Raw genomic sequence first — 25,169 nt, forward strand, 5'->3', positions numbered from 1 at the left:
AGATTTATAGATTCTATGTCCAACCCCTAGAGCCAATAGGACATCATGGTACTTAAAGGCCTCTAAGACAAGCCAATTCCAAACGGCCATTACTCAGACCAATGGGGGAAATAGAACATCTTAACACCTGCCACCCAAACCATATGTTAACGTAACCTGGCTTCCTTGCGGGTGTTGAAAGACTTTAGCAGAGAAATACTCATCCTCCCCCAACTCTGTCATAAAATTCAGACACCCATTCTTAAAGGGGGGGGGGTAAACACTAAACTACATTGCTTTGCCTAAATTACAAATAAAGACATACAAAATATTTATCAAGTTATATGCAAAATCTTACATCACAACTATAGCTCACAATTCTAAGGGGTATGACGGCTATTTCTTAATGAAATATCTCGTTGAGAGCGGGCAAACTCCATTTGTTACAACTCAGGGATGTAAACTAATGTGTTTTATAGAAGAAGATTATGACTTGAGATTCATCGACTCGTTGAATTTCTTACCTATGAAATTGAGCAGTATACCCAAAGCCATGGGGCTCCAGGCTCAAAAAGGGTACTTTCCCCATTTCTGTAAAACCGCTGAAAATCAAAATTACATCGGACCGTACCCAGATCCTAAATATTATGGCATTCAACACATGAAGAGCAAGGAAAGAGGAATTTTTGTTTTGGCAGTGATTTTCTGAACTGTCCAGCACTTGTGTTAAAACACCTGGTGGACTGGGATCTGGAAATAAAGTTTGGCCTTCTCAGTTAAAGACACCTTTTCACAAAATCTGGATTTACGTATACAACCTATGTTTCTTCGATAAACTGAAACCTAAAATGACACTTACTGCAATTGGACAGATCAGAGGAAGCCTTTTGAGAAGCTGTTTCAGAATGTAAAAGGTTGTCGTCTAGAAAGCAAAATGCAGGCGCTCTTTAAAACAACATTTCCCCTTCCAGTTCACACAGAAGCACAAATAAAATGATCTGATATTACTTTCAAGGGTAACCCTCTCACTACCGTGAGTCTTATAGCAGCTCTGGCTGGATGTCACTGTAATGGTACATACGCAAATAAATGACTCGCAACATCTATTTATATGATAGATAGATAGATAGATTTTTGTTTTTAAAACAACCTTTATTAATGTATCACAACAAATTTTCCATTATAACACCTTCCATTTAAAAAATAGCCCCACTCTCTGTTCATGCACTTTTTAATCCTCGTCACCCCATTTCCTGACCAGTTCAGATGGATAGATAGAAGCATATAAATATAAAAATTATATTTTTATGATAGATAGATAGATAGATAGATAGATAGATAGATAGATAGATAGATAGATAGATAGATAGATAGATAGATAGATAGATCTTTTAATACGTTTCAAAAGTGATTTAAAAGGGAATTGCTGTATATTATTTACCTCTGTGTGATTTTTAAAAGGCTTATATCGAACTAGTTACCTCGTACTTTACATCCATCGATCCATTATCCAACCTGTTATATCCTAACTACAGGGTCACGGGTGTCTGCTGGAGCCAATCCCAGCCAACACAGGGTGCAAGGCAGGAATTTAAACCCCGGGCAGGGTTCCAACACACCACAGCATACTTTACATGCAGTACCTAAAATCCTTCACCTTGAAAACCACAAAACGAGTGCCTGTTCTCTCAGCGAAGGAGGGGGTTGGCTGGGGTCTCAGCAGCACACAGCGGGGTACACGCTCAGGGCCTGCCATACTCAAGCAGTAGGAACATGGCTGCTGTCTCTCTCTCTACACACATGAACACTCAGAGGCTGTCAGCGTGCCTTTCTGTGAGATGGGGAAGGCTGTTTCACTTGAACTGCAGTGTACAGAGAACAATTAAAAGTGGTTTAGATAAAACAGGCTTTCCTTTTTTTACAAATTATAAAGGAAAGGTTAGATATTTTAATCTTGTGATAATATTAAAATAATAGATAGATGCAGAGACATGCTCCAGCACCATTGAGAGGATATGCAGGAGCGGCTGTAAGGGAGACCTGGCTGGCTGGGTATGAGCAGGAACATCTCTGGACATGTCGGTCAGGCCTTGGGTTCATGGCAAGGTCGTTCTTTTGATATAAAAGGGCATTAGGAGAAGGGGCAGGGAGGGGGGTGTCAGCCTACAAACAGGTGTTGACAGATGGAAGGGGGTGCAATGCAGAGGCAGCATTTATCAAACTGCTCTTGACACAAACCCTGAACCAATCAGATGGGTGGGGTGGGATTAAGGTGGAGTCAGGGTGGGGTTAGGGAGGGGACAGATTTGAATTCACCAATCACAGGACAGGGGGCAGGAGAATCATTTAAACCCACCAATCACAGGGCAGGGGGGGTGGGTACATCATTTAAATCCACCAATCAAAGGGCAGGTGGTGGGGTGCATCATTTAAATCCACCAATCAGAGGAAACAGGGGAAGGGCGATCAAGTCATCAATCATTTTTGATTGACATTTTGACAGAAGCACCCTGCCTTAATACTACTCATATACATTTATCTAAGGCATCTATAGGTTTGCTCCAAACTGTATTTCATTGTGTTGTACATGTTGTACAGTGAAAATAAAGATATTTTACATCTTCCTCAGGTAGCCAAGGAAAGGCTAAAAATGTCCTTTTTCAGGTACTCTCTACACACCCTTTTAAGTATGTGGATGTAGGACGGAGTTGATATTGAATTAAAGGTTTCTGGATTGAGCATTATTTATGGTAGCCCTATAGTATGAACAGACTGTTTTTGTCTGATTGTATTATTATTATATTTTTTATTATAAGGAGATTAGGAAAGGTGTATGCCAGTAGAGGAACATGTGTTTTAAAGTAATATGTATATCCTTTTTATGAACTTGTACATTTATTGTGCATTTTTGTGGATTTCTTTTTTTTCTAAGCACAATGTTATTTATTTGTTTTATTTCACACAAAGCTCTATATAATTTTTAAAGTGAGCTTGAATGTTTAAAATTATTTATTATTGAAGCTCTGTGGTGATGTGTAATTTTGACAAATACTTGCGTTCCCCGGAGTGCGCAGGCTCCGAGTGGGTGCGGGTGCACGTGTCCGCATGCCCGCACTGCTCCGGGGTTGTTGGGTTGCTTGGCTGATTGAGCGCTCACATGCAAATGCCAGCGAGTCATTCAAGTGCATCATTCACACCTCCGAGGGTGCGGTAGAGGGGAGGCAGGCAGCTGGGTAGAGAGCACTGTGGAAGTGCGAATGGCCGACGCTCGAAAGGAGCTGAAAAAGGGGGCCCCAGCAGAGCATTTTGAGGTTAGTGATCCATTGTTCAGGAGGGCTGTATGATTTATGGCCTGTATGGTCCCTCCTAAAGTCCTGCTGCAGACCTCCACAGCTCTGTAGGACCTCCAGTTGGATTGCAGGATTTTGTCACCTGGTTTACTTGACTTGAGTCACATAATTCACCCCAACCCTAATCTTAGCCATAGTGTAACCAGACGTATCACTGACATATAATGTAAAGCAACAACCTCCAGTATGGAGTGGAGCTCTGGAGGTCAGCAGCTGGACTCTGTTGGCAGTGTTCTCCCCAGAAATTTTTTCCAGGCAGATGGCATGAAAAAGTAGCCGGGTGCGGTGGGATGGGGAAATTTGATGGTGGGGAAAATTAAATGTGCACTATTTTTATTAGTTAGTCAGTCAGTCAGTCATCGTTTAACCCGCTATATCCTAACACAGGGTCACGGGGGTCTGCTGGAGCCAATCCCAGCCAACACAGGGCGCAAGGCAGGAAACAAATCCCGGGCAGGGCACCAGCCCACTGCAGTTTTATTAGTTAATTATTATTAATTATTTTCCAAAGCTCAATATGACTTCTTTTTTTAAGGTTTGACACTTGTGCCAGAATATTTTTATTAAATTTTAAGAAGTATCCAATTCAGGATCCTGCAACCCTAACGAAAATTTTAAATAACAATTGTTATGACATGAACCAAAAGGCACAAGTATTGTCGCTGTCGGAAAGAAAAGTGAAAACGATAAAAAAAAGTATGGGAAACCTAATGAAGAAAAATTTATAAATATTCTTCAAAGCCAACTTGCATATGCCATTTTCAGCTTAATCTGGGGAATGTTCAGAATATTTTGAATTTCCATTAAACCAGCCATCCTAACTGAAGAATTTTGGAAGAAATAGAACAGCTGCCTTAAGATGTTGTTCAGTTTTGTTAAATAAGGTACAGCAGCTGCTGCTTGGGCACTTGCAAGGGCCAATCGGCGGTTTACACAGTGGCAGTTGACCAAGAGTCCAGATGTTTTATCTTTAAGCAGTTTTGCTACACCTTTCTGTTTCCCAATCATAACGGTCGCTCCATCTGACCCTAGTCCAACCACATTATCCGTTTTCAATCCTAGAGTGTTCATAGTCTCACTCAGTGTGTTGGTTATAGTCTCTGCATTGCCATCAATCATATTGCGGGTTGATATAAAGTTAATTCTGACCTCTTTAGTGACCTGGCACTAAACGTAAATGTAAATCACTTAATGTAAATAATTCATTCAGTGGCGTCTGCTAGCTTTTGAAACAGTGGAAGCTCATATTGGGCCTTCATCATAAAATTCATTACGTTATTTGTACGTAAATTCTGGCCTCTGTTCCTTTTGCAGAAAATGGTCTGTGACCCTGTCGTACCAATTGGCCGTCTTTTCCAGGGACTTAACCAGTTTCCTCTTAATGGCATAGAGAGCAAGGTTGCTCAAACGATCTTGGCCCATCGTGTTGCGGGTGTATGACTTGACCCGTTTTAAACAGGAGAAGCTCCTCTCTACACCTGCTGATGTAGCGCCAATTGTTGCCACTAACGACAACAGCTTGTATAGCTGAGGCATTGCTCTATCCAACTCCATGTCTTTAAAAAACACCAAGAAATCACACAGCTTACCCCTGCTCCCCTGTAAGTCATGATCTGAATATAGTACTTGATGTTCAGATCTCAGTATCCCTCAGTCAAAGAAATGGCCATAACTTTTCATCACACTTTCAAATGCCTCCTCTGGAAACGCTTGTCTCATTTCATCAAATTTCCCTGGATTGACTAATTCTAAGAAGCTCATACTTTCCAAATTTGAGAAACGCTGAGAAATCTGCTCCATGAGATGGTCTAGGATGGCCATGTACAAATCTCTGTAGCAGTCCTGGGGATCCTGTAATTGTGACAGACGGCGCTTTCTAATAGGTTCATCTCGAGGGTCTGATGTGAGATTTGCTGCTTTTGCATAAACTGCTTGATAAGCCTCCTCTGACCTCTTCTCCTTGACCCAATTCTTATTTTGCAGTAAAGAACATTTGCTGGACAATATCAAAGAAAACATCTGTCTCTGAGAATACTTGTTCATATGTGTACAACATGAACACAAACTCAAAATCCTCCAGTTTCATTATGAAGCCTTTGGCAGTATCTAATGTGTCATCATCCTTGCTCTCATCCTGGGTAATCTTGTCAAAGGTCTGCTGGAGGCCATCATAATTGTTTGCCACAGTGCTCACTATCCGTGATGTGAAATTCCATCGAGCAGGAGCATTTCTGGGCAATCTTGAAGACCCTGCAGACTCAAGAAAATACATCCTTTTTGTGGACGTTGAAAAAAATGTGGTGAACCCAGAGAGAGATGCAAAAAATATTCTTGACTCAGGCAAGCATTTAGCACCCTGGGACAACACCAGGATCAGTCTGTGTGCATAGCAATGCACAAACACTGCACTAGGGGCTATTACTTTAACTTTGGCCTGTAGGCCATTGAGAGATGAAGCAAAGACAGCAGCCCCATCGTAGGTTTGTGTCACAAGTTTTTCTCTAAAACTGTAGCCCTGCATGTTCTCGTTTAAAACTTCAAACACAGACTGGGCATCTCGACCCCCTGACACATCCAAAAATCCAATGAAGCACTCTTGAATTTTACCTGCACTATCCACATATCTAACAATGACAGACAGTTGGGCATGGCAAGATATGTCAGTTGCTTCATCCACCTGCCATGCAAAAAAGGAGCAGTCTGAATTTCACCTTTTATATGATCAGAAACAGTGGCTGCGAGCAGAGATCAAGTCATTTTGGATTGAGTGGGACATACCAGAAAACACAGCTGATGACTGAAATTGTGTGGCCAAGACAGAGTCATATTCAGCTAATGTTTCTGTAAATATCCTGTAATTCCCCTTATTTGCTGATTCACTACTCTCATCATGCCCCCTGAATGCCAGCTCCTGACGGCCAAGCAAGGAAGTCACATCAATTAGACGGTTTAGGAAGGCCATGTTTTTTTTTTTTACTGTTTCATTGTTTTGCCACCTGAATGTGAAGACCTTCAATGATTGCATGTTCAACCCTGACCCTGCCCAGACAACTTAACCTTGCACATGAACTCACATGTTCTTTGCACTTTACATGCTTTTTGTATTCCCTGTCAGTTACCCAGATCCCCAAAACCCACGTTTGACCAAACACATCCCATTCCCTGACAAAGTTTCGTCAAGAGGCATGGCCAACAGTACATTTTCTTTGTCACAGCACTTCCAGTCAGCCAGTTCACCTTGTCATACCAGGAGAGCTGAAAAGACCTGTTATTTTTTCCTGATTTTTGCACCAGATCAATCATGGGCGTTGGTCTGCCCTGCCGTTTAATTCTGAGTCCTCGTAAGGAAGACTACTAAATGGTTGTGCCAAAAGCGGGTCAACAATATTAGCACCGTCTGACATTATGCACAGCGTGCTAGCTGGCTAGTTTCCCCGTCTACGAGCTACTTTAATTATATGAACAAACTAAATTTACAATGCTGAAACATGGAGCAAAGTCAAGAACGCTATAATATGTTTTTTTTTATTATTTAAAGAATGATTTGTACAAACAAAAATGGTTTATATCACCATCAAATAATACAGAGTGCAGCAGTTTGTCGTACGACTTCACCTGCAAATCCGCATGGGACTGAACTCGAATCTCTGTAGTGCTGATGTATACTTAAGACATGGTGTCAATCAAAAAAGGGGTTCCGCCCTTTAAACAGCTCCTCCAATCATCATGCAGCAGCCCAGTGTCCTGGCCCGCCCACTGCTCCATTCACTCCCAGAGAAGCTGCGCTTCCCTGGAAGTGACGATTTTGGTGCATTTATCCAATTACCGTCCAGCTTTTCTGCAGTGAAAAAAGCTCCTCTGTGCTTTCCCATAGAGCTCCAGTGAAGCTGGGCTTCAGGAGGATATAATGCGCTGTGCTGCACGGAAATGTATGACAAGAAAATCGCGTCAAACAATCTACAATAAATGCCTGATTCTGAACGAGCTAGTCATGAAGTTGAACGCGTTCTAGCGCACTTTTATTAAAACCAATATAAATACGACAGTGCATATATGAGCATTTATTTTCTGACATAGTAGAGGAAGCAGAGCTTCCCTTGTAGTCTTAAGAGCAGTCGCCACAGTACAGTGTAGACCCGTCCCAGTACATGATCTTTATTCACTCCCGAATATCCTGGTACAGGGTTGCCCTGTTTCCTTCGACGAAACATGTTGTTTGCCCACACATAATATGATGGAATTTCATTACAATGAAGTTGTCTAGCAAAATCATCGTGCTTGCAAAGGTCAAAGAACGTTAAAAGGGTCGTTTTTGGTGGATTGTGTACTTAATCGGTGACATTGCCTTCTGTGAAATAAATTCTTTGTCCGTTCTCAAGATGCACAGCAAGATGAACGACCGGAGGGAAACGTTCGTGAATGGGAAAACAGAAAACGTGCCAGGCTGCTTCAGAGCTACTAATGTAACAACCAGCTTCGTATCGAGATACTTCGTCATTTTGATTTTGTATTGTAAATACTGCCTGGTCACTTCCTTTGTTAACATACTTGCAGATGTATTTCGATTTTACTGAATTGCAAAATTCGACATTGATGTGAGTATTGAAGAAGCGGGACAGCACAGAACTATAAGGAACCACCCATCTGTTGTCGATATGTACTCCTTTGATGTTAATTGTATGACCTCCATCAGCAGGTGCGCGCCGGCGGTACTGAGGGTAACCATCTTCTCCGGTCTGAGTTTGTGAGATGAACGGACGCGGGTACTTCTTAGTGCATATTCTGTTGCTCATGCAGGGCGAGTTGATATTATGAGGTCCACATGGGCCGTGAATCATGTTGGATTTTATTATTTTGTGTAGGGCAGGGTCAGTCTGTGGATCAGGAATTTCTGCACGGATGAGTTGATCGATGAGAGCTGGTTTAATCCTATCCTTTAGCCACAATAGAATGTGTGCATGGGGAATACCTTGCTTTTGCCACTCTATGGTGTACATGTAGCAATTTGTACAGCCGAAAATGTTACTCTTCGTGAGCAAGTCTATCATTTTGCGGATCTTGAGATGAAATACACGACTGATAAGGTTGTGGCGATCGTGAGGTTTTTGACGTGGAAGGAGAATTTCGGAGATCTCAGGCCATTTAGGATTGCAGATAAATGTGATGAATAAGTCAGGGCGGCCATAACGACGAACATATGTCATTGCGTCTTGTGTACGCTCGTGCATATAGCGAGGTCCTCCAGTGAAGGATGATGGTAATATCACAGTTTGATCAAGTTCTGTTAAATCAGTGTCGTTTTTGTCAATAGTGTAATGATTTTGAATAAACACACACACTTGTCTTAACAGAGCTCAGGAGTCACTTTATTTTCACTCGGAACGGAGCACATGTCAACAGAACAGCTAGTCGTGCTTCCGACTTACTAACAACACACGTTATGACGTAATGACGTTTTCTTAAAGGTATACACTCATTACATCTCCCCTTTTCAGTTTTTCTTTTTCTTAACAGAACGGAATTAAATATTAACATTCCTGGCTACTGATAAATTATCAACACCTTCCAACAAAACCTTATTTCCAGTTTTCTCACTGCTTACTCTAACCCCATAGAAGAACATTGTTACTTAAATCTATAAACCCTTATGACCAATATATTACCCTTCACCTTTCACCATCTGTTTTTTTTTTTCTCACAAATCTAATCTGTCCACTGGTCTGCTCAGTCTGCCAGATCTAGTCACGAATAGTCCTTTGTGGGTCTTTGGGGCCTGAGACAAAGTTGTCCCCATATGCACTGTAGACGTAGGCAGCTGTTCATATATTTGTTCTGGTTGAACCGGAATTTGGTTTCCCTCCGCTGGGGCAGGGCAGAGCTGCAAGTGACGACGGTTGCGTCGCAGTGTTGCTCCTTGATGTGTCTCAATGACAAAAGATCGAGGAGTTGTACTCTCGCCTCTGACCACAGCAGCTGTTCCCCAGGTCTTTTGATGATCCAACTTTGTGAACACCGCATCACCTGACCTTAGCGATGGCAAAGGTCTAGCTCCATTGTGACAATTAAAGTAGAAAGCTTTCTTTTGCTTTTCCATGGAATCTTTTCTCCTCACATCTTCAAGATTTGGCCACTGAGGCTGAAGATGTGTCTCAAGCAATGGAAGTGTTCCTTTAATCTTTCTGCCCATAAGGAGTTCAGCCGGACTTACACCCGTTGTGATGCAAGGTGTGGCCCTGTAACTCATCAGAGCCAGAAGAGGATCTTTCTGTTGCAGAATTTTCTTCGCAATCTGCACCCCTCTCTCTGCATGTCCATTTCCTTGAGCGTGGTGTGGACTGGAGGTGATGTGCAAAAAGTCAAATTCCTTTGCAAATTCCTGGAACTCGGCACTCACGAACTGAGGACCATTGTCAAACTATTTCATCAGGGCAGCCAAACCTGGCAAATAGTGCCTTCAGTTTTAACACTATTTCTGAGGTAGTGGTTGCTGGCATGTGAAGGATCTCAAGGAATCGAGAGAAATAGTCTGACACAACAAGGTAAGTGTGCTTATTATACTCACACAAGTCAATAGCTAGCCTTTTCCGAGGTCTGTCTGGAAGGGGCGTCGAGATGAGAGGCTCCTTTTGCTGTGTCTGTTTCATCTCAAGGCATATTTGACAGGACTGAACCTTTTGTTTTATTTCTGACGAGATGCCTGGCCACCACACCGATATTCTGGCCCGCTCCCTACACTTTGTCAGACCTTGATGTCCATCATGTATCCTGTTTTTAGAATATCTGCTCTCAAGACGTCTGGAATTAACATACGGCTTCCTCTTGTCAGTATTCCATTGTGCTCAGACAGCTCGTTCTTGAAATGGAAAAACTGTGGAACTGCCACTGGAACGTTGTCTATATATTTTGGCCATCTTGACCTGATATACTTCAGTACAATTTGCAGGTTATTGTCAGCCTTCGTAGCAGCCCTAATGGCTTCAAGTTTTGGTGGGCTTGCAGGCATGCATTCAGCAACAGCAGCAATGTAACACTCCACGTCGGTGTGTGTGTTGAGATCATTTTCCTTGTATGCTAGTGGGCTTCGGGATAGTGTATCAGCCACCACCAAAGTGTTTCCTGGAGAATATTCTGCTGTCAGTTTAAATCTCATTAGCCTCATAAATAGTCTCTGACATCTTAATGGAACACTGTCCAAGTCCTTCTTATTCATAAGAGGCACTAACGGTTTGTGATCTGTTACCAACTTGAAGTTTTCAAGGCCTATTAGGTACTTTTCGAATTTTTCACAAGCCCAGACGCTCGCCAGACATTCTCTCTCAATCTGGGCATATCTGGATTCTGCCTCAGACAAACTGCGTGAGCAGTATGCTACCGGTTTCCAGTCTTTCTCATGCAGTTGCAATAATACACCACCTATGCCATAACTGCTGGCATCAGCTGACACAGCAGTAGGTAGAGTCACATCATAGAACTTCAAAACTGGAGAAGTAGAAAGGATATCTTTAATGCGCTGAAATGCTGTCTCCTGGGGACTGGCCCAGGTCCATGTAGCTGTTGACCTCAACAAGTCATACAGTGGTTTGCCTTCTGTTGACAAATTAGGAATGTACTTGCCTAAGTAATTAAACATCCCCAGTACCCGTTTTAGCTCCTGAACATTGTATGGAGGGGACAGCTCACGGACTGCTCTGACCTTCTCAGGATCGGGTCTCACACCTAATTTGTCGATCAAGTGACCAAGGAAGTGAAGCTGATGTTGTCTCAGCAGACACTTTTCACGGTTCAACTTCAACCCAGCAGACTCAATTCTCTTTAATACATTGGTAAGCCGTTTGTCATGCTGTTCCATGGCGTCTCCATACACCAATATATCATCCATATACACCGATACTCCATCAAGCCCTTGTAAAGTTTCCATCATCTTCCGCTGAAATATTTCTGGGGCACTGGTGATGCCGAAAGGAAGACGCTTAAAGGAGTACCTTCCAAACGGTGTTATGAAAATAGTTAGTTTGCTGCTTTCTGGGTGTAACGGTATCTGCCAAAAACCTGAGGCAGCATCCAAAGATGAAAAGACTGCTGCACCACTCAGTTTTGCAATTATCTCCTCTGCAGTTGGAAGAACATATCTTTCCCTTTTTACAGCTTCATTCAACTTTTTCAGATCTACACAGATGCGAACCCTCCCGTTCTGTTTAAGCACCGGCACAATGGGTGCGCACCAGTCCGTAGGGTCTGTCACTGGCTCAATGACCCCATTCTCTTCCATGCGCTGAAGCTCCTCTTTTACTTTTTGTATGAGAGGCAGTGGAACTCTGCGCGCTATGTGTACCACATATGGCTGAGCATTGTCCTTAAGCTGGATTTTAACAGGTTCTGTTTTAAGAGTTCCATGCTCACCAAATGCATTGTGAATTTCCTCAATGCGTTTCACTACTCCCATTGAGGATGCAGTGGATCGGCTTAACAAATTGTTCACATTTTGTCCATGGATAACATACACTGGGAATGTGTACACACTTCCTTTATATGTGGTACTGACTTGAAATTTCCCCAAGCACTCAAGGTGTCCTCCAGGACTACACAGTGTAACACTACACCGCCCCAACGTTCTCCTGGGATTAAGCGTGCAGAATGTTTCTTCACACATGATGTTTGCATCTGCACCAGTATCAATTTTAAATTTAACTGGTGTCTTTCCAATGGAAATTTGCACAGTCCACTGCTCATCATTATTTTGTGAATTTGTAACAGCTCCCAGGAAATATGGTGTCTGTGCAACAATTTCTGTCACTTCTCTAACTGATTTACTGTGGCACATTCTTTCCCAGTGACCCACTTTTTTACATTTATTGCATGTTGATTTTATTGCTGGGCATTTTTCCTGATACTTGTGTTTAATCTTCCCACATCTTCCACATTTTGGTTCTCCTTGCTCTTTGTCAAATTTTCTTTTAGGTTTCCATCTCTGTTTTCCTCTGTCTGCTGCTTTCCCTTGTGCTATCTCTTGTACTGCAGCGCACGCCTCCCCCTGCTGGTGAACTTGGAGCGCTACCTCTTCACATTGGCGCACGCTTTGAATAGTTTGAGCTAACGTGAGGTCGGACATTAACTGCAGCCTGCGCGACAGTTCTTTATCGAGTATGCCCACAACTATCCGATCCCGAATGTGTTCATCTCTGTATTCTCCGAAGTCACAATGTTCCGATAAATCATACAGAATTCTAATAAAAGTTTCTGCCTTTTCACCCGGGCGCTGTACTCTTTGATAGAAACAGGCTCACTCGTGAATCACATTCCGTTTAGGGAAAAAGTACTCGTCGTATTTTCTTAACACAATGTCAAATCTCTTCTTATCATCTACCTCATCAAAGACGAACGATTTAAATATGTGTTCGGCTTCGTTACCCATGGCGTAGATTAATTAAATGACCTGGGGCCTCATGTATAACGCCGTGCGTAGAACTCGCACTATAACATGGCGTAAGCACAAAAGCCGAAATGTGCTTACGCACAGAAAAATCCAGATGCAGGAATCTGTGCGTACTCCAACTTCCACGTTCTTTCGTTACATAAATCCTGATCAGCGTGAAAACTAACGCTCGTGCACGCGCATTTTGTAACGCCCCAAATCCTCCCAGAATTACGCCTATTTGAATATGCAAATCAATATAAACCGCCCTTAAGCGCAGCCTTCTGTGAAAAGACAATGGGAAAAGCACGGGGAAAATATAAGAATTTCAGCGAATACCAAGTGGAGGCAAAGGAAAAACATACAATTTGTTCAAATAAACCGTGGTATAATCAACAAAAGGAAGTTGATCGAGTGATATAGCGTGTTGGAGAAACTTGAAAGCTCACATTCACAAAATCGCACAGTGCGGAAATAAAAAGAAGTCACATATCAAAGTTGCCGTGAAAAGAAGAGTTGTAAGCCCACTGTCTGAGAGTCTTATGAAAGTTTATTAGGGTACAGAGAAAAATGGCACAAAAGCACGAAATGTCAACTTTAATCTCGAATTTTCCACTTTAATCACGTAGTTTATTTTGTCATTTAGTAGAACATTATAAACTTCATCTTAAAATCGTTTAATTAACCAGTTTCTCAAAACATCGTAATTAAAGTAGCACGTTAAATGCTTTGTTTTGTATTTGATCTTCTACTCGTATGTGATCTATGTGTGTGAATCACTACTTGCTTCTTAAACTGGCTCTCTTCCTCCAACTGGACACAGAGTCCATTACATTTGTGATATTACAGCTCTCTGAATAACTAAAATACTGAGATGTATACGTGATGTCATTTTCATGATGATAGGAGTTAAAGCACGTTATTAAACATGTGTTTCATGAGCCTCGTGCTCATGACAAGCATTTATCTTTTGTCGAAATTTGTCGCTGCTTTTTAGCTGTGTTGTTATTTTCTCTTTCTGTTTTATATTCAATATATATTGGCGTGCGCCCAAGAGTCCTTGCTTTTCTTTCCCCAAGTAACCGATCGCCACACAATCAGCTCTGTAATAGACGTTAAGCCATCTGTAAGCTTAGCGCCGATTCTTCAAAACGTTTAAAGAACATTGAAATATCTTCGTAGTACATGTTTAATTATTCTATCCTTCACGACACTCCCAGTGAAGAATATAGATTATTTAAATGAAGTTAAAGTTTTATGTGTATAATTTAACAAACATATTTTGCTGCATTTCACCTTAAAAATGATATCGTCATCATATGTAAATACGCGCTTTATAAAGTGGCTCAGGTTGTGAGATATTATAACTGTAGTGCAAGTTTACAGTGGGGTGATTGTACTTATAAGTACAAACAGTTCTACAAGGAGCAATTGATTGAGTGCATTTAAAGTTCTTGGGATTAAACTGTTTCTGAACCGCGAGGTCTGTACAGGAAAGGCTTTAAAACGTTTTGCAGTGGCTGAGACAGCGTGTCCTTAAAGCTGTATACCGATAATTCTCTTTACTATCAGCAGCTGCTGTGATTCACACTCAGATACAGTGATATAAATACTCCGAGTCGTGCAGTGAGAGTAATATGGAAAAAGATGATCCGCTGTGGCAACTCCTAACGGGAGGAGCTGAAAGAAGAAGAAGAAGTAGAAGAAGAAGTGAGAGTAACAACGCTAAAGCAGTTATGGTATTTGGAATACTATGGCTGTTCCCTGGACCATTATATTGTTACAAGTTAATTACAATCAGATGCATTACACTAATAAACAATATGCGGTTAGTTTCTGTGTATTTATAAAGCCGCGTCATAAAAATAATGAGTAACCACACAAGAACAGTACCATTGCTTTGACGCTGGGTGCCGCCAGTTTGCAAAACCGAGCGGAGAACTTGCGTACGACAAGACATGAGGTACCGTGGAAAAGTGCGTGGCTTTACGTCAAGTGTAGGTTTTATACATCGCGATTTGAACGTGGAAAAGTTCTTACGCAACATTTCTGTGCGTACGCACCGTTTATACATGAGGCCCCTGGACTTCACCGTCTTCTTTATCCAGTTTGGTAGCACTCCTAAAGCGCTGAAAACGTAGCTTCCAGTCAGCCCACTCATTCGGACGATCAAATGAAAAACATTCCGGAGGATTGAACTTCGCCATATTTTCGAGGCAATGCGCTCGTCAAGCACTTCTGACACCATGTAATGATTTTGAATAAACACACACACTTGTCTTAACAGAGCTCAGGAGTCACTTTATTTTCACTCCGAACAGAGCACATGTCAACAGAACAGCTAGTCGTGCTTCCGACTTACTAACAACATTACGTTATGACGTAATGACGTTTTCTTAAAGGTATACACTCATTACAAATAGCATCTTTTAAGTGAATGTAATTTTCAGCCCGTAGTTTTTTTTTTTTTTGATTTTGTCTGATATAATTTAGTCTTTCGGATTCAATTTTTTTGTACATATCAACTAAAAACTGATTTAATAAAGTTCGGAAGAAAAGGATATTATTAGCATGATGTTGTCTGATCATAAGCCGGTATGAATAGAAGTTTGCTGCAGAGACGGTTTTGTTCATAGGTAACTTACTGGCAGCATGAACTTGAGGTATAGACACAGAATAGCCGTCTTCACCATAGCAGAACATGAGAGGATATTGAAGTGCATCATAGGATCTGTGGGTTTCTTTAATGCGTTGCAGTTTATTGTCTCTGGTTTTCAAGACAATATCTCTATTGTTGAACGTTTGCCCAACGATGACAACACCAACTTGATGAACTGTGGGTTTATTAAATCTGCCTTTGTGTCCATGTAATGGTTTTCTGTCTGCATGAATGACAACTTTGATGTGTTTGTCATCATCTGAAATACTGTCTTTTGTAGATCCGAAGTCCTGGATGTAAGTGTTACAGTCATGGAGCATTTTTTGTAATTGCTTGACCAGGGGTATGTTAAGTCCAGAAAAATTAGTGCAGCAGATTTGTGCTTTCTTTTCATCATCCCCGACAAAATAAATTTGCAAAAATTTGTGTTTTTCACTTGGCATAGGTAAAAGACTGCCAATCAAGTGATACACTTGTCCCTGAACTTTAAATGAAGGCATAAAATTTCCCTCAATGATTTGGTTAGCACCAAATGATGTCATTTGAAATGCGCTGTTGTACTTTCGAATGTTGTTCAAGAAATGCTCACTTTGAGGATGTTCGCCATTTAACAGACCCTCAAGAAGGTGAGGAAGCTTACATAAAGGAGTGAGAGAGACTTTACCTCCGTTACAGCACACACCAGGAGACTCGCATTTCCACTTCTTTCCTTGACAATAGTCACAGTGAAGATCCATGGATCCAATGTGTACTGTTTTGTCAGACTCATAATGTATGTTTGGGTCGTACGCAAATCCACAATTGGCTTTTTTGAGCCAAACCTCTTGTTTTCGTATGAGCCACTTTTCATTATTGGGATCGTATCTAGAAACAGAAGCTCTATTAACTTGTGGATTTGCCTCTGTGTATTTAGTGACAGCGTCTCTATGAACTTGTGGATTCGCTTGCGAGTTTTTAGCGACAGCGTCCCTATTAACTTGCGGATGTGTTTGCGAGTATTTAGCGACAGCATCCCTATTAACTTGTGGATGTCCTTGCGATTATTTAGCGACAGCGTCCCTATGAACTTGCGGATGTGCTTGCGATTATTTAGCGACAGCGTCCATATGAACTTGTGGATGTGCTTGCGAGTATTTAGCGACAGCGTCCATGAACTTGTGGATGTCCTTGCGATTATTTAGCGACAGCGTCCCTATGAACTTGCGGATGTGCTTGCGAGTATTTAGCGACAGCGTCCCTATGAACTTGTGGATGTGTTTGCAAGTATTTAGCGACAGCGTCCCTATGAACTTGTGGATGTGCTTGCGAGTATTTAGCGACAGCATCCCTATGAACTTGTGGATGTGTTTGCGAGTATTTAGCGACAGCGTCCATTAACTTGTGGATGTGATTGCGAGTATTTAGCGACAGCGTCCTTATTAACTTGCGGATGTGCTTGCGAGTATTTAGCAACAGCGTCCCTATGAACTTGTGGATGTGCTTGCGAGTATTTAGCGACAGCGTCCCTATGAATTTGTGGATTTTTCTGCGAGTATTTGGCGGCAGCTGCACGAAGTTGATTCCGTCTAGCTGTATGAGAAAATCTACCACGACGTCTGATACGCCTCCTTTTTACTGTGTTCTCACAGCTTGGATTGCCGCTGTCATAATCAGCTGGATTTGTGTTGAAGTGACATTCAGCATGTGTCAATCGATGTAAGCATAGAACTGGCTTCATCAATAACTTCGCATCCAGCTTTTGAGAGTTGAAATATTCATAAACATCAAAGTGTCCCCTACTCAAATTGTCACCTGTGCATCTAAGATGTTTAAGAGGCATTGACAGATCTCCAAAGGTGTAAAATATTTGCCTATTTCGGAACACTTGAAAGCGACAACCAAATAATTTAGCGGCAGCCATCAACTCACATGCAGAACCATAGTTGAAGGGCTTAAGCATTTCAGTCTTATAGTGCTCCTATGTACTATAATTATCTCCTGTACCATCATCAGTCCACACTTTGAACTTCTCCCAGTCATTTAATACATAAGACACAATGTCTTTGCGGATATCAAAAGTGAGCCTGATATGTCCGTGTAATATGTAACACAGAGAATGGAAAAGGCAGGCGCCATCTCCGGGCATGGACATCACTCGGTAAGTGACAGTTCTTTGATTGATGGTGATCACGTCGATAGATAGGGGTACAGTTGGAAGAATAAAGGGAATGGGTACTTGATCAGTAAACAAAGTGTAAAATATCTACACAATAACTATAACAATCGTGATAAACGAACAATAAAACGGCAGAGAACCCGTGGATTAAGTAAAAAGGCTGCTTATTTGGCGAAGCAAGGAAAAACCACGGTCTTATATGGCGTTTGTTTATAAAACAGCGGGAAGCTGTGTAAAGGCTGCTTCACAAAAAAACAGTGGAGCGGCTTATATGGGCAGGCAGTCAGCCAAAGAAGGGAAGCAATAAATAACTATAATCGTAATAAAGGAACAAAAAAATAGCAGAGAGTTCGCGGATTAAATAAAGGAAATGGGTATCTGAACAGTAAAGTAGGTGTAAAATAGCTACACAATAACTGTAACAATCGTAATAAACGAACAATAAAACAGTACAGAACCGTAAAGTAAGGAGAAAGGACGGACTTATATGGCGTTCGTTTATAACACAGCGAAGAAGCTGTGTAAAGGCTGCTTCACAAAAAAACTGCGGAGCGCCTTATATGGGCAGGCAGTCAGGCAAAGAAAGTGAATGAAATAAGTATAATCGTAATAAACCAACAAAACAGCAGAAAAGCCACGGATTAAATAAAGGAAATGGGTACTTGAACAGTAAACTAAGTGTAAAATACGTACACAATAACTATAACAATCGTAACAAATCAACAATAAAACAGCGCAGAACCCGTGGATTAAATAAAAAGGTTGCCTCGTTGGTGAAGCAAGGAGAAAGGACTTTCTTATATGTCATTCGTTTATAAAACAGCGTAGAAGCTGTGATAAGGCTGGTTCCTTGTCAAAGTAAGGAAACGAATGACGAAGAATGGCCTTATATGGGCAGGCAGTCAATTACGTGGGAGGCGTGCTGATTTCCACAGCAGCCGCACTTATGAATATGCTAAAACAGTGGAGAACCTATGAAAAGGCTGCTTCCTTGGCGAAGCAAGGAAATGAATGAACACACCACAGCGAAGAACGACCTTATATGGGCAGGCAGTCAATTACATGGGAGGTGTGCTGAGTTGTGCAGCAGCCTTACATATGAATATGCTAAGCACAGTCCTTCACCCGTGAATATTTACCTTATATGGGCAGACACTCAATTACGTGGGAGGCTTGATGATGCTAGACGCAAGACACAACCGCCTCACACAGCGAGCGAGCTGGCCTCTATGGCCGTATACAGTATACGAAAAAAAGTTCCAGTTATGACCGTTACGCGTAGAATTTCGAAATGAAACCTGCCCAACTTTTGTAAGTAAGCAGTAAGGAATGAGCCTGCCAAATTTCAGCCTTCTACCCGCACAGGAAATTGGAGAATTAGTGATGAGTCAATGAGTGAGTGAGTGAGTCAGTGAGGGCTTTGCCTTTTATTAGTATAGATATACAGTATATATGTGTGTATGTATATATATATATATATATATATATATATATATATATATATATATATATATATATATACACACACATACACAATATATATAGGTTTGCTATGTACTGAACAAGAAGAAAGCTGCTGTACACTTAGCAGCACTATACAGACTGCACTGACACTGAGAACAGAGATGTCATTTCCTGACGCTCTTTTTCTGATATCTGATAGGCTGGTTCCACTACACTTTTTTTTATTTTATCAGTCCTCCTCTCGCCCACCCACCTCCACATCCTCTTTGCTTTTGAACTGCATCTTCGCTCCCGCTATTAGAATGTACAGCCCCCACTCGCCCACCCACCTCTCCATACTCCTTACTACAGTATTAAGCTGCTCCACCCCTGCTATTACCATGTACACCCCCCCCTCAAAAGCCCACCTCCCCATACTCTTTGCTTGTGAACTCTGCTCCGCCTTGTCCCCTCTATTAGCGCATCAAGTGATCGGTAACATCCTGTGAAACGCTTCTCCCATCGCAACTTGCGATCCTGCTTCTAAAATATTTGCCCACCCACCTGCTCATCCCTTGCCATCTCTGCAGATCATTAAAGCTGCCTGTGCCTGTAGATCTGTGGCTGTCATCTCACAATGTCACACAAGATGACTAAAGCACAACGTACAAATTCTACACAGCTGGTGACCAATACAATGCTCTGAGTCTAACCAATGAGCCATCATTGAGGGTGTTGAACTTCATCAAGGCCGTGTCTTCTCGTCGTTCCTATTTGTGGCTTTCATAGACAGGAAATTAAGGCAGGTGTGCAGTTGGGAGGGGGCTTGGGGTAAAATCGTTGCTTTATGCGGATGGTGTTGTCTTCTTAACCTCATCTGACTGTGATCTTTGACAAGAACTCCCATTAGTCAATTACACTATACATCCATAGACCACAAAGGATTAAATAAGACAATTTGAAAAAAAAGCTTTACAAAAATAATTTCTTTATTGATTTGTTCACAATGCATGGCACCAATGCTGCATTAAAAATGTAATATTTGGGTAAATGTTCTAATTTGATTCATACAATATTTATATTCAGAATCCTGGGCTTCACCATATATGCATTTGTGGGAAACTCCTAATCAGTTTGGTCAAAGCCCTAGTTATATTTCTGAATTAACAACTAACAATTAACAAAACTTTATTACATTCATTTATTGAATTTGCATAATGCAATACAGGTATTAGGATCATGAAAGGCAGGGCTTATTCTGGCAACAGTAGGCCAAAGGCAGGATGAGGATGAAGAGCAGAGCACCAAAAGAAAGCAGAACGTACAAATTCTACACAGCTGGTGACCAAAACAGGTTTGAAGCCAGAACTCTGAGTCTACCCAATGAGCCATAATGCCACTTCATTTGCCACTTCAATTGGCTCAAGAGTGAGTGAATTTGGGTGTAGTCTAATGGACTGGCAGCTCCTCTAGCAGTGGTTCCTGCATTGTGCCCAGTCCTGCCAAGATACTCTCTTCTTCCCCCCCAGCAACCTTTCATAATAAAAATGCCAAGAAAATTGATAGATTTGATATGAATGTTAAAAATATTGACGTTAATATCATTTACATGCTTAATTCCTCAGGCTGGGATGGTCATCTCAAGATGGCTCCCCTTTGGAGATGGCTGCCCTGGGCCGACCTTTCCAGGTGGGGATGCTCTACGACTGTCGCTCTGACTCGCTCATTCCAGGTGAGTTAAAATTCAACTTTTTAGGTTTGCTCTCTCAAAAAAACAAAACCTGCAGTGGTATGTGAGGTCCAGGTTTGATCCATATAATATTTTCCTTGAATTTTGTTTTTATCACCAGGTGTCACTCTATGGGACTTTAAAAACCTCAAGAAAGACCTCAACATTAAATCCCAGAAGAACACAAAATTCAAGATCATCACATCAGATGCCTTGGATGAGAAAACCTCCATCTTAAATGTGACAGCCTCCCTTAAAGCGAGCTTCATGTGTGGCTTGATTGAGGTCAGTGGGTCTGCCAAGTACCTCAATGACACCAAATCATCCAAACGTCAGTCCAGGGTCACCTTGCACTACAGCACGACCACCAGAATGGAGCAGCTCACCATGAGCCACTTGGGGAGGCAGAACGTCGTCTATCCAGAAGTGTTTGAGCAGAAATCTGCCACCCATGTTGTTACGGCCGTGTTGTATGGCGCTCAGGCTTTTTTTGTTTTTGATCAAAACAGTTCTAAAGAAGAACAGAACCAAGATATTACAGGACAATTAGAAATATTAATTAAGAAATGTATTTCTGTAGATGGAAAAGGAGATTTAAAAATGACAGATGCTGACAAGAAAATTGCTGACCATCTTAACTGCACATTCTATGGTGATTTTGCCCTTGATCACAATCCCACAAGCTATCAGGATGCCATGGAGATTTACACTAACTTACCAAATAAACTTGGGAAAGATGATGAGCTAGTTGTGCCCATCCAGGTCTGGTTGTACCCGCTGAAACATCTCAACTCGCAGGCTGCTCAGCTGGTACAAGAGATCAGTGTGGCACTCGTGTCCAAATCTCAGGAGGTCCTGGAGGAGATAGACGAGCACATCATGAGGTGTAATGACATCGTGAAGGACTGTGTTGTCAATAACTTTCCGATAATTAAGGAAAATGCAGAACAATTCAAATCATCGCTTAATCAATTTAAATGTATTTTCCAAAAAGACCTTGCAAGGGTCTTACGAAATATAAGGGGTGGGCGTGCAAACGAGGAACAGCTGGTAGACATCCTGAAGAAAAAGGAAGAGTCGCCATTTAACAAGTGTGCTATAACATCATGGCTGAATAAAAGAGAAAAGGAAATCAGTATGATAACAAATGTCTTTAATCAAATTAATGAAATGGAACTTGATATTGTTATAAATGACCTGGATACATTAATTTACAACAATAATATTAAAAATATTGTCTGCTTGACTTTCACCTCACTCCATGTGTGTCAGTCATACATATCAGTAATGGAACGCTACCTTCAGGCCCCTTCTTGTCAGTCCTCAGATCATCTGTCAGAGCCACGTGAAGAGTTAATCATCCAGAATTTCAGAAAGTATTCCCAGCAATTCATTGAGTTTGCTGAAATTAACCAAAATAGCAAGACAACGAGATTTCTTGTTCACTCCATCCCTGATGAGGAATCTCCTGGGGCGACAATCTATCTTTATAAATCTGGGAGTCTCATTAGCCAAAAATTTCAGCTTCCATCTAAACCTGAGCCTCTTGTGGCTGATTCTCAAACAGACAACAGCATAACCCTAAAGTTACGAGTCCAGAAGTCTGATTTAGAAGGACACAGAGTGGAGTATAAACTACCTGAAGATAAAGAGTGGAAGACTGTGGACACAACTGGGACCCTTGAACATGTTACAATTACAAAGTTACTTCCTGACACAACATATCAATTCAGACACAGAGCAGTTTGTCAAGTTGGTGTGAGTCAGGCCAGCGATATGATTGAAGTGAAGACACTACCTGTTAAAAATCTTGAAAGTAAATTTGCAATAAAACATCAAAGTAAGGAGATTAAAGATGGAAACCCTGGACTTTACCTTTTGCTTTTGAAATCAGAGTTCATAAATAATGAGAACAATATTGCAAAATGGACCTTTGGAAAAAGGACATCCAATAAACCTGGAAAAAGTATTATGGTCCTCGGAGCCACAGGTTCTGGCAAATCCACCCTGATCAATGCAATGGTCAACTACATCTTAGGTGTGGAGTGGAAGGATGACTTCAGGTTCAAGTTAATCCATGAAGAAACATCTAAAAGTCAAGCTTCAAGTCAAACATCTGCTGTCACTGCTTATGAAATGAACTATCAGGATTATTTCAAGGTCCCATACTCCTTCACTATAATCGACACACCAGGTTTTGGAGACACCAGAGGAATTCAGCGGGACAAACAAATCACTGAGCAGATACGAGAATGTTTCTCATCTCCACTGGGTGTCCAGCACATTACCACAGTGTGCTTTGTGGTTCAGGCCTCCCAAGCTCGATTGACGCACACACAGAAGTACATCTTTGACTCCATTTTGTCCATTTTTGGGAAAGACATAGCCAATAACATCCTAGTCCTGATCACATTTGCAGATGGACAACGTCCTCCAGTTCTGGATGCCATCACGGAGTCTAACATACCATTCCCAAAAGATGAGAAAGGGAGCCCTTTATTTTTCAAATTTAATAATTCGGCCCTTTTTGCTAATAATGATGACACTAATAGCAGTGATGGTCTGATGTTTGACAAAATGTTTTGGGACATGGGTGCAAAGAACATGGAGAAGTTTTTTGATTCCTTAGAGAAGATGGATGATAAAAGTTTAGCACTGACAAACGAGGTGCTTAAGGAGCGCAAGCGCTTGGAGACGGCAGTGGAAGGATTGAAACCTCAGATTAAAGCAGGATTGATTAAACTTGAAGAAATTAGACAGACCCGTGACATTTTAAATAAGCACATTACTAACATAGAGAACAACAAGAACTTTGAGTATGAAGTGGAAGTAACTGAGACAATAAGAGAGAGCATTGCAGGCACCGGCAAGTTCATCACTAACTGTCAGAAGTGCAACTTCACCTGTCATTATCCATGTAAGTTACCAAATGATAAGGATAAGATCAAATGTGCTGCTATGAAGGACGGGGTCTGCACTGTTTGTCCAGGTAAGTGTGTGTGGAGTGTTCACTCCAACCAACAACACAGATTCATCTATGAAACTAAAAAGGTCAGAAAGACATATGATGAGCTAAAGAAAATATATGAAGAAGCAAAAGGAGAAAAGATGACAACTGAACAAGTGTTTGAGCGGCTTCAGCATGAGCTGGATGTTGTGGAAGAGGAGCTTCACAAACTCATTGAAGTGTCTCATTATTGTATAAAACAACTTGAAGAAATCGCCCTCAGACCAAACCCGCTGTCCACTCCCGAGTACATTGAGCTCCTCATTCAGGCTGAAAAACAAGAAGCAAAGCCGGGATGGATGGAGCGAGTGAAGTCACTGCAGGAAGTGAGGGAACAGGCAGTGATCATAGAAAAACTCAGAAGAAATGAAAAACTCCTACCAAGTGAGCAGAAGAAGCATGACGATCAAGAAGAAAGGAAGAAAAACAGGGGAAGGGTTATAAGTAAAAGATTCATTGAAGAGCTGAGTTGCAAAATCAGCTAAGTACAGGAGACAACTTTTTGTGAAAAGGAGAAAAATTATTTTTAAGTATTTGAAATTATATTTTTAAAATTCTTTTTGCAGAATGTTGGTTGTTACATTACTGAAGGTCAATAGCTGGACATCTCAGAAATCTGAATATTTTACATTTTTGTAAAAAATAGGAAAACAACGTACTTAGCAGGTTTTGATGCTAAATCAATTCTATTCCATAAACCTATAAGTAGAAACTTTCATCAAAAGTGCTCTGGATCTTGAAATATTTTTATTATATGACAAAAGAAATACAGAGCTTTTAGTCTCTAAACTATTTAGCTAAAAAGTAATGCTAAAAGTCATGAATTCCTGTTAAGCAGTGTTAAGTAGTAAATTAAACAAGTTATCAGCAACCTCTAGAATGTCAATATTCTACATCATCTTCATCATATATTTTGGTATCACTGTCTGCCATTGGTTTAGTGTTTTTGTTGGCTGTTCCAATGATTGGGAGGTAGAACTCTTTAACTTTTTCTGATTGTGGATTGTCCATATCGACTCCCATTTTGCTAAGCAACATTTCAACATCCTTTGCTTTTGCTGGATTAACACAACAATTCAGTGGAAGTGGGTCAGCTGACAAGTTTTTTTATTTTGCTGCCACGTTTCACAATAGTGTGACTGCAAAAGTCGGCCGAATACGTTGTCTTTATGTTTATGTTGCTTCTTGTTATTTCCGCCACTCGAACTTTTGTCAAGTGAAATGGGAGCTTCTTTTTGCAGACTTTTGCAGTTGCAGACTTGTAGTTAAGCACCTGCCAGTCTCTTCCTAAAACTCTGAGAGTGGCATATTGAGATGACTGGCTGGTGTACATGGCAGCTTTTGGAACTAAGCTGGTTATGCATTTAACAGGTTTTGGAACTCACATCAAAATTTATAGCACTATATTTTGGTACTTTGCAGGTTTTGAAGCCCA

General features: G+C 41.2%; 1 protein-coding gene across 2 annotated transcripts in view; it reads left to right on the forward strand.

Annotated features, from left to right (window-relative positions):
• Window positions 1-24,292, forward strand: part of LOC120522434 — a 35,963-nt gene extending 11,671 nt beyond the window's left edge. Inside the window, exons 1-3 of one of the 2 annotated variants that reach the window (XM_039743376.1) lie at window positions 3,268-3,290; window positions 20,624-20,730; window positions 20,849-24,292. In XM_039743376.1, coding sequence (XP_039599310.1) covers window positions 20,661-20,730; window positions 20,849-24,219 — 3,441 coding nt within the window. In that variant the 5' untranslated portion in view covers window positions 3,268-3,290; window positions 20,624-20,660 and the 3' untranslated portion in view covers window positions 24,220-24,292. Of the gene's footprint in view, window positions 1-3,267; window positions 3,291-20,623; window positions 20,731-20,848 lie in introns of those variants that run through there. The other variant, XM_039743370.1, reaches the window with a different exon arrangement.
• Window positions 24,293-25,169: the final 877 nt, after the last annotated feature.

This window comes from Polypterus senegalus, chromosome 2 (assembly GCF_016835505.1).
Source record: "Polypterus senegalus isolate Bchr_013 chromosome 2, ASM1683550v1, whole genome shotgun sequence".
Taxonomy (NCBI): Eukaryota; Metazoa; Chordata; class Cladistia; order Polypteriformes; family Polypteridae; genus Polypterus; species Polypterus senegalus.